The 16,267-nt window shown below is 44.6% G+C and overlaps 1 protein-coding gene across 1 annotated transcript; it reads left to right on the plus strand.

Annotated features, from left to right (window-relative positions):
* Nucleotides 1-5,273: 5,273 nt before the first annotated feature.
* DTX3L (deltex E3 ubiquitin ligase 3L) lies at nt 5,274-14,344 on the plus strand. Its single transcript, XM_068973785.1, has 5 exons — nt 5,274-5,463; nt 6,491-6,696; nt 9,248-10,783; nt 11,206-11,423; nt 12,285-14,344. The coding sequence occupies exons 1-5, from the start codon at nt 5,274-5,276 to the stop codon at nt 12,352-12,354; spliced, it is 2,220 nt and encodes a 739-aa protein (XP_068829886.1). The 3' UTR covers nt 12,355-14,344.
* Nucleotides 14,345-16,267: the final 1,923 nt, after the last annotated feature.

The following is a 16,267-nucleotide window of genomic DNA, read 5'->3' on the forward strand; positions in this document are numbered from 1 at the left end:
AATGAATAGAAGGATGCAGAAGCACTGATGAGCATCTTAGGGAATTCGGTAAGGATACACAACAGGATAGGGTACACAACAGGTAAGGATACACAATGATTTCTGATCTTGAGTTATTCTTCATTCCATTGGTGAAGACGCAAACACTGTTTTTGCTTCTGTTGTTTACCTTTTACCTTTTACTGAGAGCTTCCAGTGGAAACCATAACGGCAGTTCAAAGAAGGCAAAGAGCTGTATGGGCTACAGCAGGGAAATCTGGATGGGGAAGGTGAGGCTAGGGCCAGGTCTTGAAGGATGAAGCAGGCTTTTGCATTTTTAGAAGAGGAAAGATGACGACACGTGAGCACAGCATTCAGAGAGCAATGAGGAAAAACAAGCCTATGCAAGGATGGGATGATTTGAGAGAATACCATTGAAACATGTATATTACCATATGTAAAACAATGACCAGTGCAGGTTCAATGCATGAAGCAGGGCACTCAAAGCCCGTGCTCTAGGACAACCCAGGGGGATGAGGTGGGAGGGGGCTCCAGGATGGAGGCACACACGTGCACCCATGGCTGACTCATGTCAATGTATGGCAAAAACCGCCACAATGTTGTAAAGTAATTACCCTTCAGCTAAAATTAATTAAAAAATGACTTGAGAATACACTGCAGTTCGTGCAATTTGACTACTGCATTCAGGAAAAAAGACAACAGCAAAATTAAAAATTTAAACCCTGAAAGATTTTTAATAAAACATGGGAAAGTCAAAAGAGAAAGAAAAGAGAAAACCAGCCTATGAATGAGTGAAGACCCCTGGACAGTGTCTGAAGAGAAAACTGTATTTGTGCCTGTGGGGATGTACATTACTGAATTTGTGATAAATATTCCTGATCTAATTATAAGGGGGATTATGTGGATAAAAATCAGAAACGCTGGGAAAACACGTTTTAATGATTTTTCTAACATAAGAATTAAAGACTGTGGAGAATAAGAATAAAAATGCTTAAAGACACAGCTGCTCACACCTGTTGCCACATAGTCGCCTGAGGGCCTCTGAAATCATTTCTAATGCTTTTGCAAAAGGAAAATTTTGTACAGCTATCTGCAGTATCAGAGCACTATTATTAAATGTCAGGAAAAGCAAGTCCAAGTACAATCCTAAAATGCAAGGGGAAGACACATTTTTGCCTCCAGAGGGCACTGCAGTTTTCACAAAAAGAAGGAAAACTGAGTCAGCTTCTGCTGTGGGCTTCCGGTGGGTTTTTGCTTTCGATGTGCTATGCTGTGCTTAGCTCTTAGTCGTGTCCGACTCTTTTGTGACCCCGTGGACTGTAGACCGCTAGGCTCCTCAGTCCATGGGATTTCCCAGGCAAGAATACTGGAGTGGGTTGCCATCTCCTTCTCCAGGGAATCTTCCTGACCCAGGGATGGAATTAACATCTTCTGCATTGCAGGCGGGTTCTTTACCGCTGAGGCATCAGGGAGTTTTTAAGGCATTGGGACAGACTGGTCAGTATGGGGAGGCACTCTTTTAACCCCAAAGTAATTAGAAACAAGGAAAGGAGCATACGGCCCCAAACACTCAATCTCTTCTATTTTAACACCAACAACAGCAACAAAAGCCTTCCCAACTTTTCATTGCTGGTCCTACTATGTTCCTTTCTCTTCATGGGCAGCTGAAGGAGTTGACTCTCTGTCCATCTGCCTGCTCAGCCCACAGCAGTCTGGCTCCCAGTTCACCCCCAGCCTTCTCTGAAACTGCTCATCAGTGTCTTCCAGGTGGCTAACCCCAGTGGACTCTCCTCTCCTCTTTCCTACTCTTTATTTGGCCCTTCTCTATAGTTTCATTCATTTCATGATCTGATTCCTGAACCTCAGCTTTTAGGCTTCTCCAGTGCCATCTTCCCCTGGTTCTTGTTACCTCTCACTTTGCCTCTACAGACCTTTCAACTGGATTCAACCTTCATCAGCTGTCGCGGGATTTTATGAGAGGCATGTCTCAACTCTTTCTAAATACTCTCCAAATGTGATCTCATCTACTCTCATGACTTCAAATCACCAGCTGACAATATGACTCCCATACCTGTAACTCTAGGCTATGGCTCTCCTAAGCTGAATTTTTCAAGTCTACCTGAACGTCCCATAGTTCCCTCAAACATAGCCTCTGAAAATCTGGATCCATAATCTCATCTCCACTCCCCACATTGCTACCTACCCTCACTCAATCCCTCCAAAATCCATGCTTTATCTCCTGGATTCCACAGCTTGGTAAACAATACACCATTTATCTACTCAAGTCAGAAATCTAGAATCTTCTCTTCTGTTTCATATTCAGTTCATCACAGGGTCCTGTCCACCTAAATCACTTTTAGATATGGCCCTACCCTCCTTGCCCACGGATACCACTTCACAGCTTTCAGGGCTCCTTGACTGAGCTATGGCAAAACATTCTCTTTAAAGATTTAAATGTACGTTATTTTATGCTTTATTGTTTGAATAGTTAACAGGTTACATTTACTCGTTCAAATTCAGAACGTATAAAAGGCTCCCTCCTACTCCCCTCACTAAATCCCCTTCCCAGAGGCAATCAATGCTATTAGCTTTGCCAATATCCTTCCAGGGGCATTTTTACACAAAAGGTAGCATTTTTTTTTTCACTCTCATAAAGTAGACATATATTGAGAAGCACTGTCTGCTCAAAACCTTCAACAGACTCCATTGCCTATGGTAAAGCTCAAGCTCTTCAGCCTGACATCCAAGGGTCTCTTTGCAATTTCAGTTTCCCAGCCTCCCCTTTACATACCTAACGCTCCCGCAGAACTTCAGTGCTACGGAATGGCACTACTTGATGCTCTCCAAACTCTCCTTCACCTCTGGGCATTCGCCCTCTTGGGGAGGAAGCTCTGGGACACCAGCTTTGGTCAGAGTGCTCCTCAGAGCCTGGGCCCATCCTCAAAAGGTGGCATCTAATATGCACTATTCTGCATCTTGCCTTTTCCATTTAAGGTATCCTAGAGATCTTTCCATGTTAGCCTATAGTCCATCGTATAGATGCATTGTAAGCTATTCAACTACTAGTAACCCCTTTTATGGACACTTGCTATGTGCTGTGCTTAGTCGCTCAGTTGTGTCCAACTCTCTGCAACCTCATGAACTGTAGCCCACCAGGCTTTTCTGTCCATGGGGATTCTCCAGGCAAGAATACTGGAGTGGGTTGCCATGACCTCCTCCAGGGGATCTTCCCAACCCAGGGATCGAACCCAGGTCTCCCACACTGCAGGCAGATTCTTTACCATCTGAACCATCAGGGAAGCCCTATGAACACTTAAGTGGTTCCTAATCTTTTGCTATTATAAAAAAGTCTGTAAAGAACAACTTAGTACATAGGTCACTTCACACAGGTGCTAATCAATCAACAGGACAAATTCCTACAAGTGCACCTGCAAAATAAGAATGAATATGCAGTCATAATTCTGATAGTACAGCCAAATTGCTCTGTATAAAGACTCACCCATTTCCAGTCTTACCAGACATGTGCAAAAACTTTATCTCTGGCCTCTTCACCTCCATTCACCCTTGCATGGAAATGTATCCTTCACATCACTGCCAACCCCACCTTTCTAAAATGCACATCTGACGAATCACTCTCTCGTTTGCCCTACTCATCTGTCTTCCATATCTCCCTATCGATCTTCAAGACTTTTCGACATCTAGAACTGTGCTGTCCAGTGCGGGCCGTTAGCCACGTGCAGCTCTGGAGCACTTGAAATGTGGCAATGTGGCCAAACACAACTGAAAGATGATGCAAATGTGAGATAACACTGGATTGCAATGACCTACGATGACAAAAAAGAGTGTAAAATATCTCATTAATAAGTTTTTAACATTGATTACATGCTGAAATGATTAATTTAGGATACTGTGAGCAAAAGAACCTAAATTATTTTCACCTGTGTGTACTTTAAAAATTCTAGCTATTGAAAATTTTTAAATTAATATGTAGCTCACATTATATTTGCTCCTCTGTCCTTGGAGCTCTCCAGGCAAGAATACTGGAGTACTAGAGTTAGTAGCCATTTCCTTCTCCAGGGGAATCTTCCCAACCCAGGGATCAAACTCAGGTCTCCTGCATTGCAGCCAGATTCTTTACCATCTGAGCCACCCGGGAAGCCCAATATTTCTATTAGACACATTCTATTCCACTAGACCCTTCCTCTGTCATCTCCCTTATCCATCACATCCTTTCCAAAGCCTCCGTGCTACCTCTGTGCTTCAAATAGGGTGGTCCCTGTGCCTTTGATGCGCCCCATCCCTCCCTCTCCTTCTCTCTTTTAAGATTCTGCTTTACTTCAAAGTCCTCTTGAGGGCTTTGAGAGATTTTGCTTCTTGAATCCCAAGTCTGACTCCAGTTACCAGCAGGTGAGGTGTGGTACCTCGGCTCTCACCTTTATTCCATAGTACACAGGGCAGCCGTGCAGTTCAGTGCACACGTGCTCGGTCCTGTCTGACTCTTTGCGACCCCGTGGACTGTAGCCCACCAGGATCCTCTGTTCATGGAATTTTCCAGGCAAGAATACTGGAGTGGGTTGCCATTTGCTACTCCAGGGGATCTTCCCCACTCAGGGATGGAACTCGTGTCACTGGGTCTCCTGTATCGGCAGGCGGATTCTTTAACCCTGAGCCACCAGGGAAGCCCCCATGAAGTCCAGCATTGTTGGCTAAAGGGAGAAAGGAGGGCGGAAAAGCCCGAAGAGCCAGTCTAAAGCACTGAGTGAGAGAGAGGTAACAGGTGATATGGCACAATTCAGGTGAACAAATTCAAATTTTTAGTAATGTAGGTAAGTTTAACCTGAACTTAGAATGTGAATTACATTTTCCCTGCAAATAACAGTAACAATAAGAGTTAAAAGGAATCACAAACTCAGGAGAAACTTTATCTGTCTTGAGCATCTGCCCCGTCTCCACCCTCCCCAGGGAAGCCCAGGACTCGCCCGTGCCTCGCGCGCCTCTCTCCGCCCCGGCGCGAGCCCGCAGGAGAGGACCCCCGGGAAGCCTCTGCGCCCACCCCCCGCGGAACAGAGAAAAGGACCTACTCACCTGGCAGTCCGCGGCCAGGAGGGCGGCGAAGAGAGGAGGGGGTGCGGCTCTGCCAGGAACCGAGAAGGATCTCCGGGGAAGCGAAACTGAAACTTTGCGCCCCAGAGCGGCGGGGCGGAGGCACCCCGGCCCCGGCCCGGCCCAGCTGCGTCGCCGCCACTCGCGCCGCCATCCCCGAGCGGACAGCCATGGCTTCGAGCCTCGGCCCGCCGTCCCCGCTGCTCGTGCGGGTGTCCCATCCCGGCACGCGCCTGGAATGGAAGCTGGAAAAGTACTTCCAGAGCCGGAGATCGGGCGGCGGGGAGTGCACCGTCGTGGCCCTGGACCGCAGCGACCGCAACTCGAACACCTTCCGGGTGCAGTTCAAGCAAAGGGCGGGTGAGCGGAGGGCCGGGGCTTGCGGGGGGGCGGGGGGGGGGAACCGCCGTCCCTGGAGGGGCCCCCCGGGCGTTCCATGCAGACCCAGTTCAAGCTTATCTAGGAGAGAGGGTGGGAGAAAGTCTGGTACCGTCCGGTGGGAGCCAGGAAGTGGGGGCTCCTGCTGACAGACGCAACCCCAACGCAGAGGACACAGCCCAGAAGTGCCCAGTCTCTGGTCTGGTTAATACTTGCCAGTGTCCCCGTGTTGTCAGAGCACCCGTACCGCCCCCAGACGCCCCTGTCACTTAGGTATTTCACTTTGATGTTTTCCATTATTATTCCATTGATTCGTTTTTTAGAATTGCAAGAGTTATAGATACTAAGGAAAGGGGAGAAAATAATAAAGAAGAAAACACCCAGAGAAAAACAATGTGAATATTTTGGTGTATTTCCTCCTGGCCTTTTCCTCTGAGTGTCAGCAAACATATATGTAGTTATAAACCTGAATCTACTCTTTGATTCCTGCTCCTCTCACTTGATTTGTGATGAGCATTATTCCATGGCATTGAAATGGGAAACTCATGACAGTTTCAGGAACGTGACTTTTCAAGAGTGGATGATATTCCATCATCATTAAGCTTTCCTTTCTACAATATAACTTAAGCTGCCTTCTTTAGAGTCTTAGGACTTCCCTGGTGACTCAGCTGGTAAAGAATCCGCCTGCAATGCAGGAGATCCCAGTTTGATTCCTGGGTCAGGAAGATTCCCCTGGAGAAGGGAAAGGCTACCCACCCCAGTATTCTGGCCTGGAGAATTCCATGAACTGTATGGTCCATGGGATGGCAAAGAGTAGGACACGACTGAGTAACTTTCTTTTTTTTTAGAGTTTTGTATAGGCCCCTCACCCTCTGGTTAACCCACCATTCCAGGATGCAGGGAGCAGCCCTTACTGTGAGGGTGCTGGGGCAAGGTACAGATGCATGAGTAAGAGGGTTATTTGAAATTGCTCTCATTTCTATGTGTATATTTAATATCTCTACTGAAGGTAAGGATGGTGTGTTGAAAAAAGGAGAGCACCAAATTGTGGTTGACAACCAACTTGTGACTATTTTCCTGGAACCCAATGAAAATGCAGAAGAGAAGAAGACCAAAATGTCTTCTTCGACACAGTCACAAAAAGGGGCAAGCCACGATGAGAAGCTTCCAAATGTAAAGGACATTCATAATGACGTGGATTCCTGTCTCCAGAAGGTGGGTATTGAAGGGAGCTATGTATGTCCCTGCAACTTCCTCTCCAGTCCAAGGACCATTTGCTGAGGATTTATTATGAGCCTGGCACTGTTGTAGACATTGGAAGACAGCTGTGCTTAGTTGCTTAGTCGTATCCGACTGTTTGTGACCGTATGGATTGTACCCTGCCAGGCTCCTCTGTGGGGATTCTCCAGGCAAGAATACTGTAGTGGGTGGCCATGCCCTCCTCCAGGGGATCTTCCCAACCCAGGGATCGAATCCAGGTCTCCCACATTGCAGGTAGATTCTGTACCATCTGAGCCACCAGGGAAGCAGAGAGGTACACAGAGATAAACACAACAGACAGGTCCCTGCTGGGGATGGAGAAGTACATTGACAATAAGCAAGTAAACAAAATAACTAAAGTCATTTCAGAGAGTGATATGTGCTAAGAAGAAAATATAATGGGGTTTTGCCTTAGAGAGTGACAGGGATGGGGCAAGGAAAGAGAAGGAGTTTGTGTTATTTCTGATCGGAAGTCACTAAGGAGATGATATTTGGCTTGAGAATTGAATGATGAGAAGGGACCAGCCATGCAGAGACATTTGACAAATCAGAATCAGCTGCCTGCTATGTGCCAGGCACTGTCACAGGAGCCAAAGGTATACCCAGGAACAAGCAGACCCTGCCCTCAGGGACCTTACCTTCTAGGGAACCAGATAATAATAGTAATCATATAGATAGGGAATAAAATATCTGCCAGTGATAAATATCTGCTAGGAAGAAGAACAAAGCAGAATTTGTTGTTGTTTAGTCACTCAGTCATGTCCGACTCTTTGCAACCCCATGGTCTGTACCCCGCCAGGCTCCTCTGTCCATGGGATTTTCCCAGCAAGAATACTGGAGTGGGTTGCCATGCCCTCCTCCAGGGGATCTTCCAGACCCAGGGATTGAACCTGCGTCTCCTGCATTGGCAGGTGGATTCTTTACCACTGAGCCTCCAGGGAAGCCCATAAAGCAGGATAAATGATAGTAAAGGACTACTGTTTTAAATAGGATATTAGGAAAAAAAAACCTCTCAAATGAGGTGACTTCTGAGTACAGACACGAATAAAGTAAGGGAGCTAGCTAAGTGGATTTCTAGGGGAAAAAGATTTTAGGCAGAGGGAAAGTAACAAGTGTAAAGCTGACACAGCCACCCCTACCCCAAACACACCCAGACTGGAGCTTACATCCTGAGCCCAGAAGCTTCAAGGAGGGAGGCCACTGTGGCTGGAGGGCAGAGAGCAAGAGAGTGAGAGAGGACCTTGAAGAGGTAGCAGAAGTCTGGTCTTTGAGGGATGAGGGTCAGGACTTCGGATTTCAGCTTAGATATTAAGAGAATCCTTAGGTAGTTTTGAGCAGGGGAGTAGAGTGAGCTGATTCACATTTCTCAAGGATCCCTCTGGCTGCTGTGTGGAGGACTGAGTCTAGGAAAATGCGGAAGTGGAAGGTCAGAATCCAAGTAGGAGGGGCTGTAGTGAGCCAGGTGCCAGATGACATTGGCTTGGACTCTGGGTGATCCTGATGGAGGTGTGAGAAGTAGCTGGATTCAGGAAACATTTTGAAGGACGATAGAAGAAAAGTGTTACATGCAGAGGGAACAGCTTATGCAAAGATTTTGAGGGAGAACAAAACATTAGAAATCTTGCTTTTATATTATGTTTATATTATGTTCAATTTGCCACTCTACTTTTTTTTTTTTTGCCTAATCTGGGGTTTCTCTCATATTTGAGTTTCTAAAGGCCACGGTTTAGAGGGACTAGCAACATTGCATGCAGTTAGGGGGTTAGTTTTTTTGTTTTGTTTTGTTTTTAAAGAAGGAGCATGCTGCTGCTGCTGCTAAGTCGCTTCAGTCGTGTCCGACTCTGTGCGACCCCATAGACGTCAGCCCACCAGGCTCCCCCGTCCCTGGGATTCTCCAGGCAAGAACCCTGGAGTGGGTTGCCATTTCCTTCTCCAATGCATGAAAGTGAAAAGTGAAAGAAGTCGCTCAGTCATGTCCGACTCTTAGCGACCCCATGGACTGCAGCCCACCAGGCTCCTCTGTCCATGGGATTTTCATAGGAGAGAAAAAACAATAAAAGGAAAAAACTTCATCCTCACATGTATGGCCCCCTCCCAGGCTCACACCCTTTAGTCAGAAACATAGCAATTTACCAAGAAAATGAAGTGCCTACCCTCCACCCGACTTGCCAAGGTCAAACCAACAGTGGCAGCTCTAGAATCCAGACTTTTTGTCCTTGGAATTTTTAAAAATGTTAATGCCCAGAGTCTACATTTACATCACAGTCTCTGAAGATGGGCCTGGGCCTCAGCCTTTTCTTCTCCCTGGGCGATTCCAGTGTGCAAACAGAGTTGGCTGTTTCATCAGGGCAAGAGTGCCTCTGGGCTGCAGTACAGTGCCCGCTCTGCAGAAAGGAACTGAAAGAAGTCATCGTGGTTATTTCTCTCATCTCTAGACATTCTACTGAGAGGAGAACATAGACCTGGATGTTTAATATATTTCATTGGTTCCCTTTTAAAATTTCAGATCTTTCTTACTGTCACGGCGGAACTGAACTGTCAACTGTTCTCTAAAGAGCAAAGGGATCTCATCACTGTTCACTGCCCCAACGTCGCACGAGTGAAGGACCATGATGGAACTGAGAGAATCTGTGGTAACTTCAGAGAAATTGAAAAAGTACATGGCTTCTTAAGTGACCAGCTCCTGAAAAGGGAGCAGAAACATGAATCTTCCCCTTTGACATCAGAGAGGGAGCCACTCAGTCAGCAGGACAGGAACAGCTGTGTTTCTCCCTTCGAACCAGAAAGCAGGTCAGAAGACAAAAGCAACCATTTTGAAGTTCCCTTGGCTTTCTTTGAATACTTCACACACTCCTGGCCCGAAAAAATAGCCTTCATAGAGAAAAGATTTGGTACAAAAATAATAAGTCAGGCAAGTTCTCCGAATATGGTCTATTTAGACTTCACCTCCAGTCAATCAGGTGACCTCGAAGCAGCTGGCAAGAATTTTGTCGGAGAATTTCAGAAGTGTGTAGAGACTCTGAAGCAGGAATGTGTTACCCTAGCAGACAGTAAGCAGGCAACCAAAATCAAAGAGGAGTTAAATCACCAGTTTGCAAAGCTCCTCATAAAGGAGAAAGGAGGAGAATTAACTCTCCTTGGGACTGCAGATGACATTTCAGCTGCCAAACATTTTCTTGCCTCAAAGAATTTTGAAAGTTTTGTCAAGCCACCTGTGAAAATATTGACTCCTAAGGACATGATGAAGGGAATTGAGGTTGATACCACTCACTATAAGCTTTTAGAAGCAGAATTATCCCAGGAGATATCAAAGATAGAAAAAAAGTACGACACTCAAAGTAACATTTTGGGGATAAATCAGAAAACCTGCATTCGATTTGAACCCAAAACCAAGGGATTGGATCTATCCATACATGCTTATTCAAGTTTCATCGACACCTATCAACATGTCTCTTGTCAGATTACGAGAGAAGTTCTTTCCCTGAAACTTTTGGGCAAGGAGAGAAAACACTTACATGGGGCAAAGTTCTCTGATGATTTTAGGAAAAGGCATCCAGATATACACTTTGTGCTAAATCAAGAGTCAATGACTTTGATTGGGTTGCCAAATCATCTTACAAAGGCAAGACAGTATGTCTTAAACAGATGTGGAGTGTCTCCATCAGCTACAGAGAAATGGAATGAAACACTCATGGACACTGATAGTCATAATTCTAAAGCAGCTTCACCAACATTGCAGCACCCCGCCAGTTCTGAGGTGTCAGAAGTGAATAAGGAGCAGGACACATGTGTCATCTGTTTGAGCACTGTTAGCAACAAACGAGTGCTCTCAAAGTGCAAGCATAAATTCTGCAGCCCTTGTATCCAGGAAGCCTTCTCATATAAGCCAGTCTGTCCTGTGTGCCAGACTTCCTATGGTGTCCAGAAAGGGAATCAGCCAGATGGAAGAATGAGCGTCGTTGTTGTAAGAGATTCACTTCCAGGTTATGAACCCTGTGGCACCATTGTAATTACTTATAATATTGAAGGAGGCATACAAACAGTAAGTGTTTCTGAGTTCCATGGATTTCTTTCCAGTAAACTGAGATTATCAAAGCCACAGGGACTGTTCTATTACCAATTGGCAGTAGATTTCCCAGTTATCTCCATGGTCATATGAAAGGATTTTAAATGCTTATAAAGTGAACTTTGTAAGTAGTAAAAAGTACTTTGTTTACTTATAACAGGTATCTTTCTTGTCTATTAAGGCAGAGAAGGGGTGGATGGTGATTGTGCGTTGGAAGGAGGATTGTATTCCCAGAATGAATTTGGGGAAAGAGGAGAAATATGAGTTATAAGGGGAATCTGAGCTTCCCTTCAGTGCTCTTGTTTTTTGTTTGCTCTATCTGCATATGAACACATCTACACATGTAGTGAAATTTAGACACAGATGTTTTCATGTGACATTTTCTTGCCTTCATACAGAAAGAGCACCCAAACCCAGGGGCGAGATTTTTTGGAATACAGCGAACTGCATACTTGCCTGATAACAAGGAAGGAAACGAGGTTTTGGCTCTGCTTCGTAGGGCCTTTGACCAAAAACTGATTTTCACAGTGGGGGAGTCTCGAACGTTAGGAGTCTCAGGTGTCATTACGTGGAATGATATCCATCACAAAACGTCCTGGACTGGGGGACCACAAAGGTGAGAACCTTTTGAAACAGAATGGCTGCTAAATAGAATTTAGAGGTCATAAAACATGGCAATTTGAAGATGTGACTGTAAGGAGACAGTTTATATCACTGAGACTGGATGCAGTATTTTGACAGATGCTAATCAGGGATGATAATCTCAAAGACAGAAAGACTGGTTCCCATGGCCTTCTACCTTCCAACCACAAGGTATCATACAGTTCATAAATTTTGCATCAAAGGGCAGTGGATCTTCAGAATGCAAGATAAATGGTATCTAAGGTGATTTAATTTGGTATAATTTTAATACTCCACATCTATTTGAAGGGCAGATCCTAGGAATGTCACTTGCCTTCTTTTAAGATCACCCTTTCTTCTGCCCTCCTCTCCCATGAGTCCAGTAGAGATCCTAAATTCACTTGACCAATAGAACTCTAGAGAAGTCTTAGTTAATGGTGATGGAAGTTGTGTCATGGGCAATCCAATTGCTCTTTATGAAATTCAGATAGAATACTTCAGACCCTTAGTATTCAAAAGGGAATATATCCTGACTTAATTTCCCAAATTTGAAAATCTTCTTATAGCAAAATTATTACCCTCCATAGAAATACAGTATATTATAACTTTATGAGAATCATTGCTTAACCATGAGCTGAAATTAAAGTCTTGTTAGAAGGCAGATCCTGGGCAGGTAACTAGACATATTCACCAGCTAAAAGATTCACCTCAGCACACTTACAAATGATTATCAGTCATCAGCCTTCAGGATGGTTTGTAAATATCTGCACCTCTGAATGTTAATGTCAAGGACCTACTGTACAGATTTTTTTAAAAAACATCTGTGGTGAAACTAAGGGCATCTTTTCTTCTGCAGGTATGGTTACCCTGATCCTCACTATCTGAAACGTGTCAAACAAGAGCTGAAGGATAAAGGAATTGAGTAAAAAGACTGTATTAAAAGGATGTCTCAAGCCAAGTTTCCAAAAGGCGCAGTTGAAGAAGTAGAGTAAATTCTAATCTAAATCCTTGTGTAAAAACACCTTAAACATTTTTTCATCTCAAGAAGTGGTTTGTATATGCAAGGTTGTCATTTCTGGAGTGTTACATTTTATGGATGAAAAAAGTCCCAGAGATCTTTGTAATTTTGCTGCAGAGGTATTGCACCTCATTCACATGTCATCATTGTTGGGGTTACAGGGGTGAAGTGCTGAGTTTGAAATCACCTTCTGTGTTGTTCAGCTGAAGTACTCGATGCCAATTGATCCTCCTTTTATTGCTATCTCTGCGATAGTCCTTTAGTTTGGTTTGTTTGCCATTTAAACTCTATCCTAAGAGTAAAATCCTAATCTGAATGGAGGCAGGGGAGGGGAGGAAGGCTTTGGTTGTGAAAAATTAGAGAACCACATTCCTTTCCCTATCCCATGGCCAGAAAGGTGTCCAGGACAGAAATTGAGCAACTTTTGGTAATAAATGGAATCTCTCTCTTTAAGTTGCTCAGTCATGTCCACCTCTTTGCAACCCCATGGACTATAGCCCTCCAGGCTCCTCTGCTCATGGGATTTTCCAGGCAAGAATACTGGAGTGGGTTGCTATTTCCTTCTCCAGGGGATCTTCTGGACCCAGGGATCAAAACTGGATCTCCTGCACTGCAGGCAGATTTACCATCTGAGCCACCAGTGTTTGGGACACAGAACCTGGAGTATAGTTGATGCTTACTGAATTTTTGCTGCCTGACTCAAATTGCTAATAACCCAGCAGAGAAATATATATTCCCTAAATCTTTGGCAGAGCTCTTGGAAGCCATTGGCTTTGTAAGCCATTTCTGGAAGTCTCCTCACCACTTATTGGGGAAAATGAGTTTGTTACTCCAGAACTCATGGCCTCTGAACTCTGAATGGCCAAACTTTGTCCTTGCTCCCTGCTGATCCTTCTAATCTGCCAAATGGTGTGCGCTTCCCCTGCCATAGTAATGCTACACATCTCTGGGCATTTTTTCTCTCTGGATATTATTGTACTTTTATGCATACCCCATTTTGTGTTTCAACAGATAAATCACAAAAATGTCCATAGACTATCATTTTCTCAGTAACTGTAGTCCCCACAGCACTTTCTTCTTCCTTTGGCTAAGTCCCACCATGTCATGCTTTCTCCTTTAAATTATTTCTCCCTCAGAATGACTGGACAGAGAAAAGGCTCAAGTTGCGCCTACTGTAAGGAATGTCAGCATGCCAAAATGTACTTCTAAATGGTTTTCCAACTCACAAGTTTTAATAGCAAACTATCTCGTTATCCATGTTCCAGTCTTTTTCCAAAAATGATGAATGAGATGCTGTTTTCTTAAAAACACATGCATACAATTTTGTTGGTCAGACAGTAATAGTTGATATGTATTTATTTTGTCCCCTTTATAAGAACTTTGTATCTGAACTATTGATACTATTAGTATCCCCATTTTATAACTGAGAAAGCTGATGTGCAGAGAGGGTAAGTACCTTGACAAAGGTCCCATAATAAGTAGCGGTGCTGTAATTGGAAGAAGTTAGGGTGACTCAAAGGCTTTTGTGCCCAGAGTTGTACTGTCTCCGACAGGGGTCTTCTCTCAGAAATGGATTCCTGCACAGTACTCAAAGTAGATTTCCTCTGAGGAAGTCCTATTTGAAAAATTTTAAACCCCAGAATTTTTTTCTTTGTTTAGAGAGTTGAGGAAATTTAAGGTAAATGGTATATATATATTTTTTCAAATCAGATTAGATGTTTAGTTTTTGGTGATTCATTAAAGTCTTAGAGTTATAATTAGTTGTTTTGTGTCTGTGGATATTGTAGCTAAATTTGCTTCAAAAAAGAAAAGTTTGGTTCCTGCTAAGATCTGGATCCTTGATTGCAACGTGTGTGCAAGTTTCATAGTGTGAGTGGTTGTCGAGCCTTTGGATTACTGCTTTTGCTCTGTGGAAGGTATTATTGTCAACATTTGCTACAAATAAAGTTATTTCCATTTAAGGAGCATATTGCCTGTGTTCTTTTCCATTTCCGTTTTCTTTTTCCTAAGGTTGAGATTCTGGGTGTTTCCTGCAATACAGTCAGTGTGCAGCATGCCACTTGGGCAGATGCCTTTGCCTGGTTTTGTGTTTGTGCTCAGTTGCTTCAGTCATGTTCAACTCTTTTTGACCTGTGGATTGTAGCCCGCCTGGCTCCTCTGTCCATGGGATTCTCCAGACAATACTGGAGTGGCTTGCCATGCCTTCCTCCAGGCGATCTTCGCAACCCAGGACTTGAGCCCATATCTCCTGTGTCTCCTGCATTGCAGGCAGTCTCTTTACCCACTGAGCCACCTGAGAAGCCCAGTTTTGCGTGTAGCTGTTGCTAAGTAGTATCACATTAGACTTAACTACTCTTAACTCCACAGCCATGTTCAGCTGTAAAATTCACATTTCTTATTATTTTTCCTCCTTAACACATAGATTACTACAAAAGTAAAAGTCGGCTGCAGGTTTCACGTCTTCTCTCCTAAGAAAGCATATGTAGTAACCTAGCAGAGTACACTTGTCCCTCCTTGCTCCAACAGTTTTCGTTTCACCTTTCCAGCATTAAAACTGCATTACCCAGATGGCCCACTGCTGCTGCTGCTAAGTCACTTCAGTCATGTCTGACTCTGTGCAACCCCATAGACGGCAGCCCACCAGGCTCCCCCGTCCCTGGGATTCTCCAGGCAAGAACACTGGAGTGGGTTGCCATTTCCTTCTCCAACGCATGAAAGTGAAAGTGAAGTCGCTCAGTCCTGTCTGACTCTTAGTGACCCCATGGACAGCAGCCTACCAGGCTCCTCCGTCCATGGGATTTTCTAGGTAAAAGTACTGGAGTAGGGTGCCATTGCCTTCTCCGAGATGGCTCACCAGGCACTGGCAAATCAAGACACCTTTGTCTCCAAAGAAAAAAGAATTATGAGTAATATTGAGATATTTGATGTTTCCCTAAAGACAGTTCCTGCAAAATTTCAGTGTGTGGGATTTTCCCCTAAGCACACCAACACCAGCTGAGTGTCCTTCAATTCAACTCAAATCTGACACTATCTGGAGATAGCATCAGATTCCACAGGTAAGGGCCCAATCTCACCAAACTGCCCTCCATTTCAGGAGCCAATTACAAGTCTAGATTGTTCCTGTGCTTCTGACTAAATGGCTATAAAATCAGAGGTTCCCACGACCCCCTCCTTGGGCTCAATTAATTTGCTAGAGCAGCTCACTGAAGTCAGAAATCCAGGTTACTCACTAGATTACTGTTTACTATAGAATGATATAACTCAGGAACAGCCAGATGGAAGAGATTTTGTTGTTCAGTCGCTTGCTGCTGCTGCTGCTGCTGTCACTTCAGTCGTGTCCAACTCCGCGACCCCATAGACGGCAGCCCATAAGGCTCCCCCGTCCCTGGGATTCTCCAGGCAAGAACCCTGGAGTGGGTTGCCATTTCCTTCTCCAATGCATGAACGTGAAAAGTGAAAGTGAAGTCGCTCAGTCATGTCCAATTCTTTGCGACCCCAAGGACTGCAGCACTCCAGGCTCCTCTGTCCTTCACCATCTCTTGGAGTCTGTTCAGACTTATGTCCATGGTGTCGGTGATGGAAGAGATGCATATGGGGAAAGGTCATGGAACCTCCATGCCCTCGCTAGGTGCCCCACAAAACTGAGCAGAACAACGCAGGGTCCTCTTGGGTACAAAAGCATTTTCGGGTCCCCCATTTCTTGTTTGTAGAACAAACAAGAACATTTCAGCCTCCCAGATCTTCCCTGCGTTCCAAAGGGAAGGGTCAAACAGCTGCTAATTAGAGTGAGGGCATGCAGAAACAAAGGAAAAGAGGTCAAG

The sequence above is a fragment of the Capricornis sumatraensis genome, chromosome 1 (assembly GCF_032405125.1).
Source record: "Capricornis sumatraensis isolate serow.1 chromosome 1, serow.2, whole genome shotgun sequence".
Classification (NCBI taxonomy): Eukaryota; Metazoa; Chordata; class Mammalia; order Artiodactyla; family Bovidae; genus Capricornis; species Capricornis sumatraensis.

Bases quoted from the DNA above. Each gene is read 5' to 3' on its own strand.
- DTX3L (XM_068973785.1), top strand. From the start codon at position 5,274: ATGGCTTCGAGCCTCGGCCCGCCGTCCCCGCTGCTCGTGCGGGTGTCC. The intron at 5,464-6,490 runs GTGAGCGGAGGG...TCTCTACTGAAG, and splicing joins GCAGTTCAAGCAAAGGGCGG to GTAAGGATGGTGTGTTGAAA. The intron at 10,784-11,205 runs GTAAGTGTTTCT...GCCTTCATACAG, and splicing joins TTGAAGGAGGCATACAAACA to AAAGAGCACCCAAACCCAGG.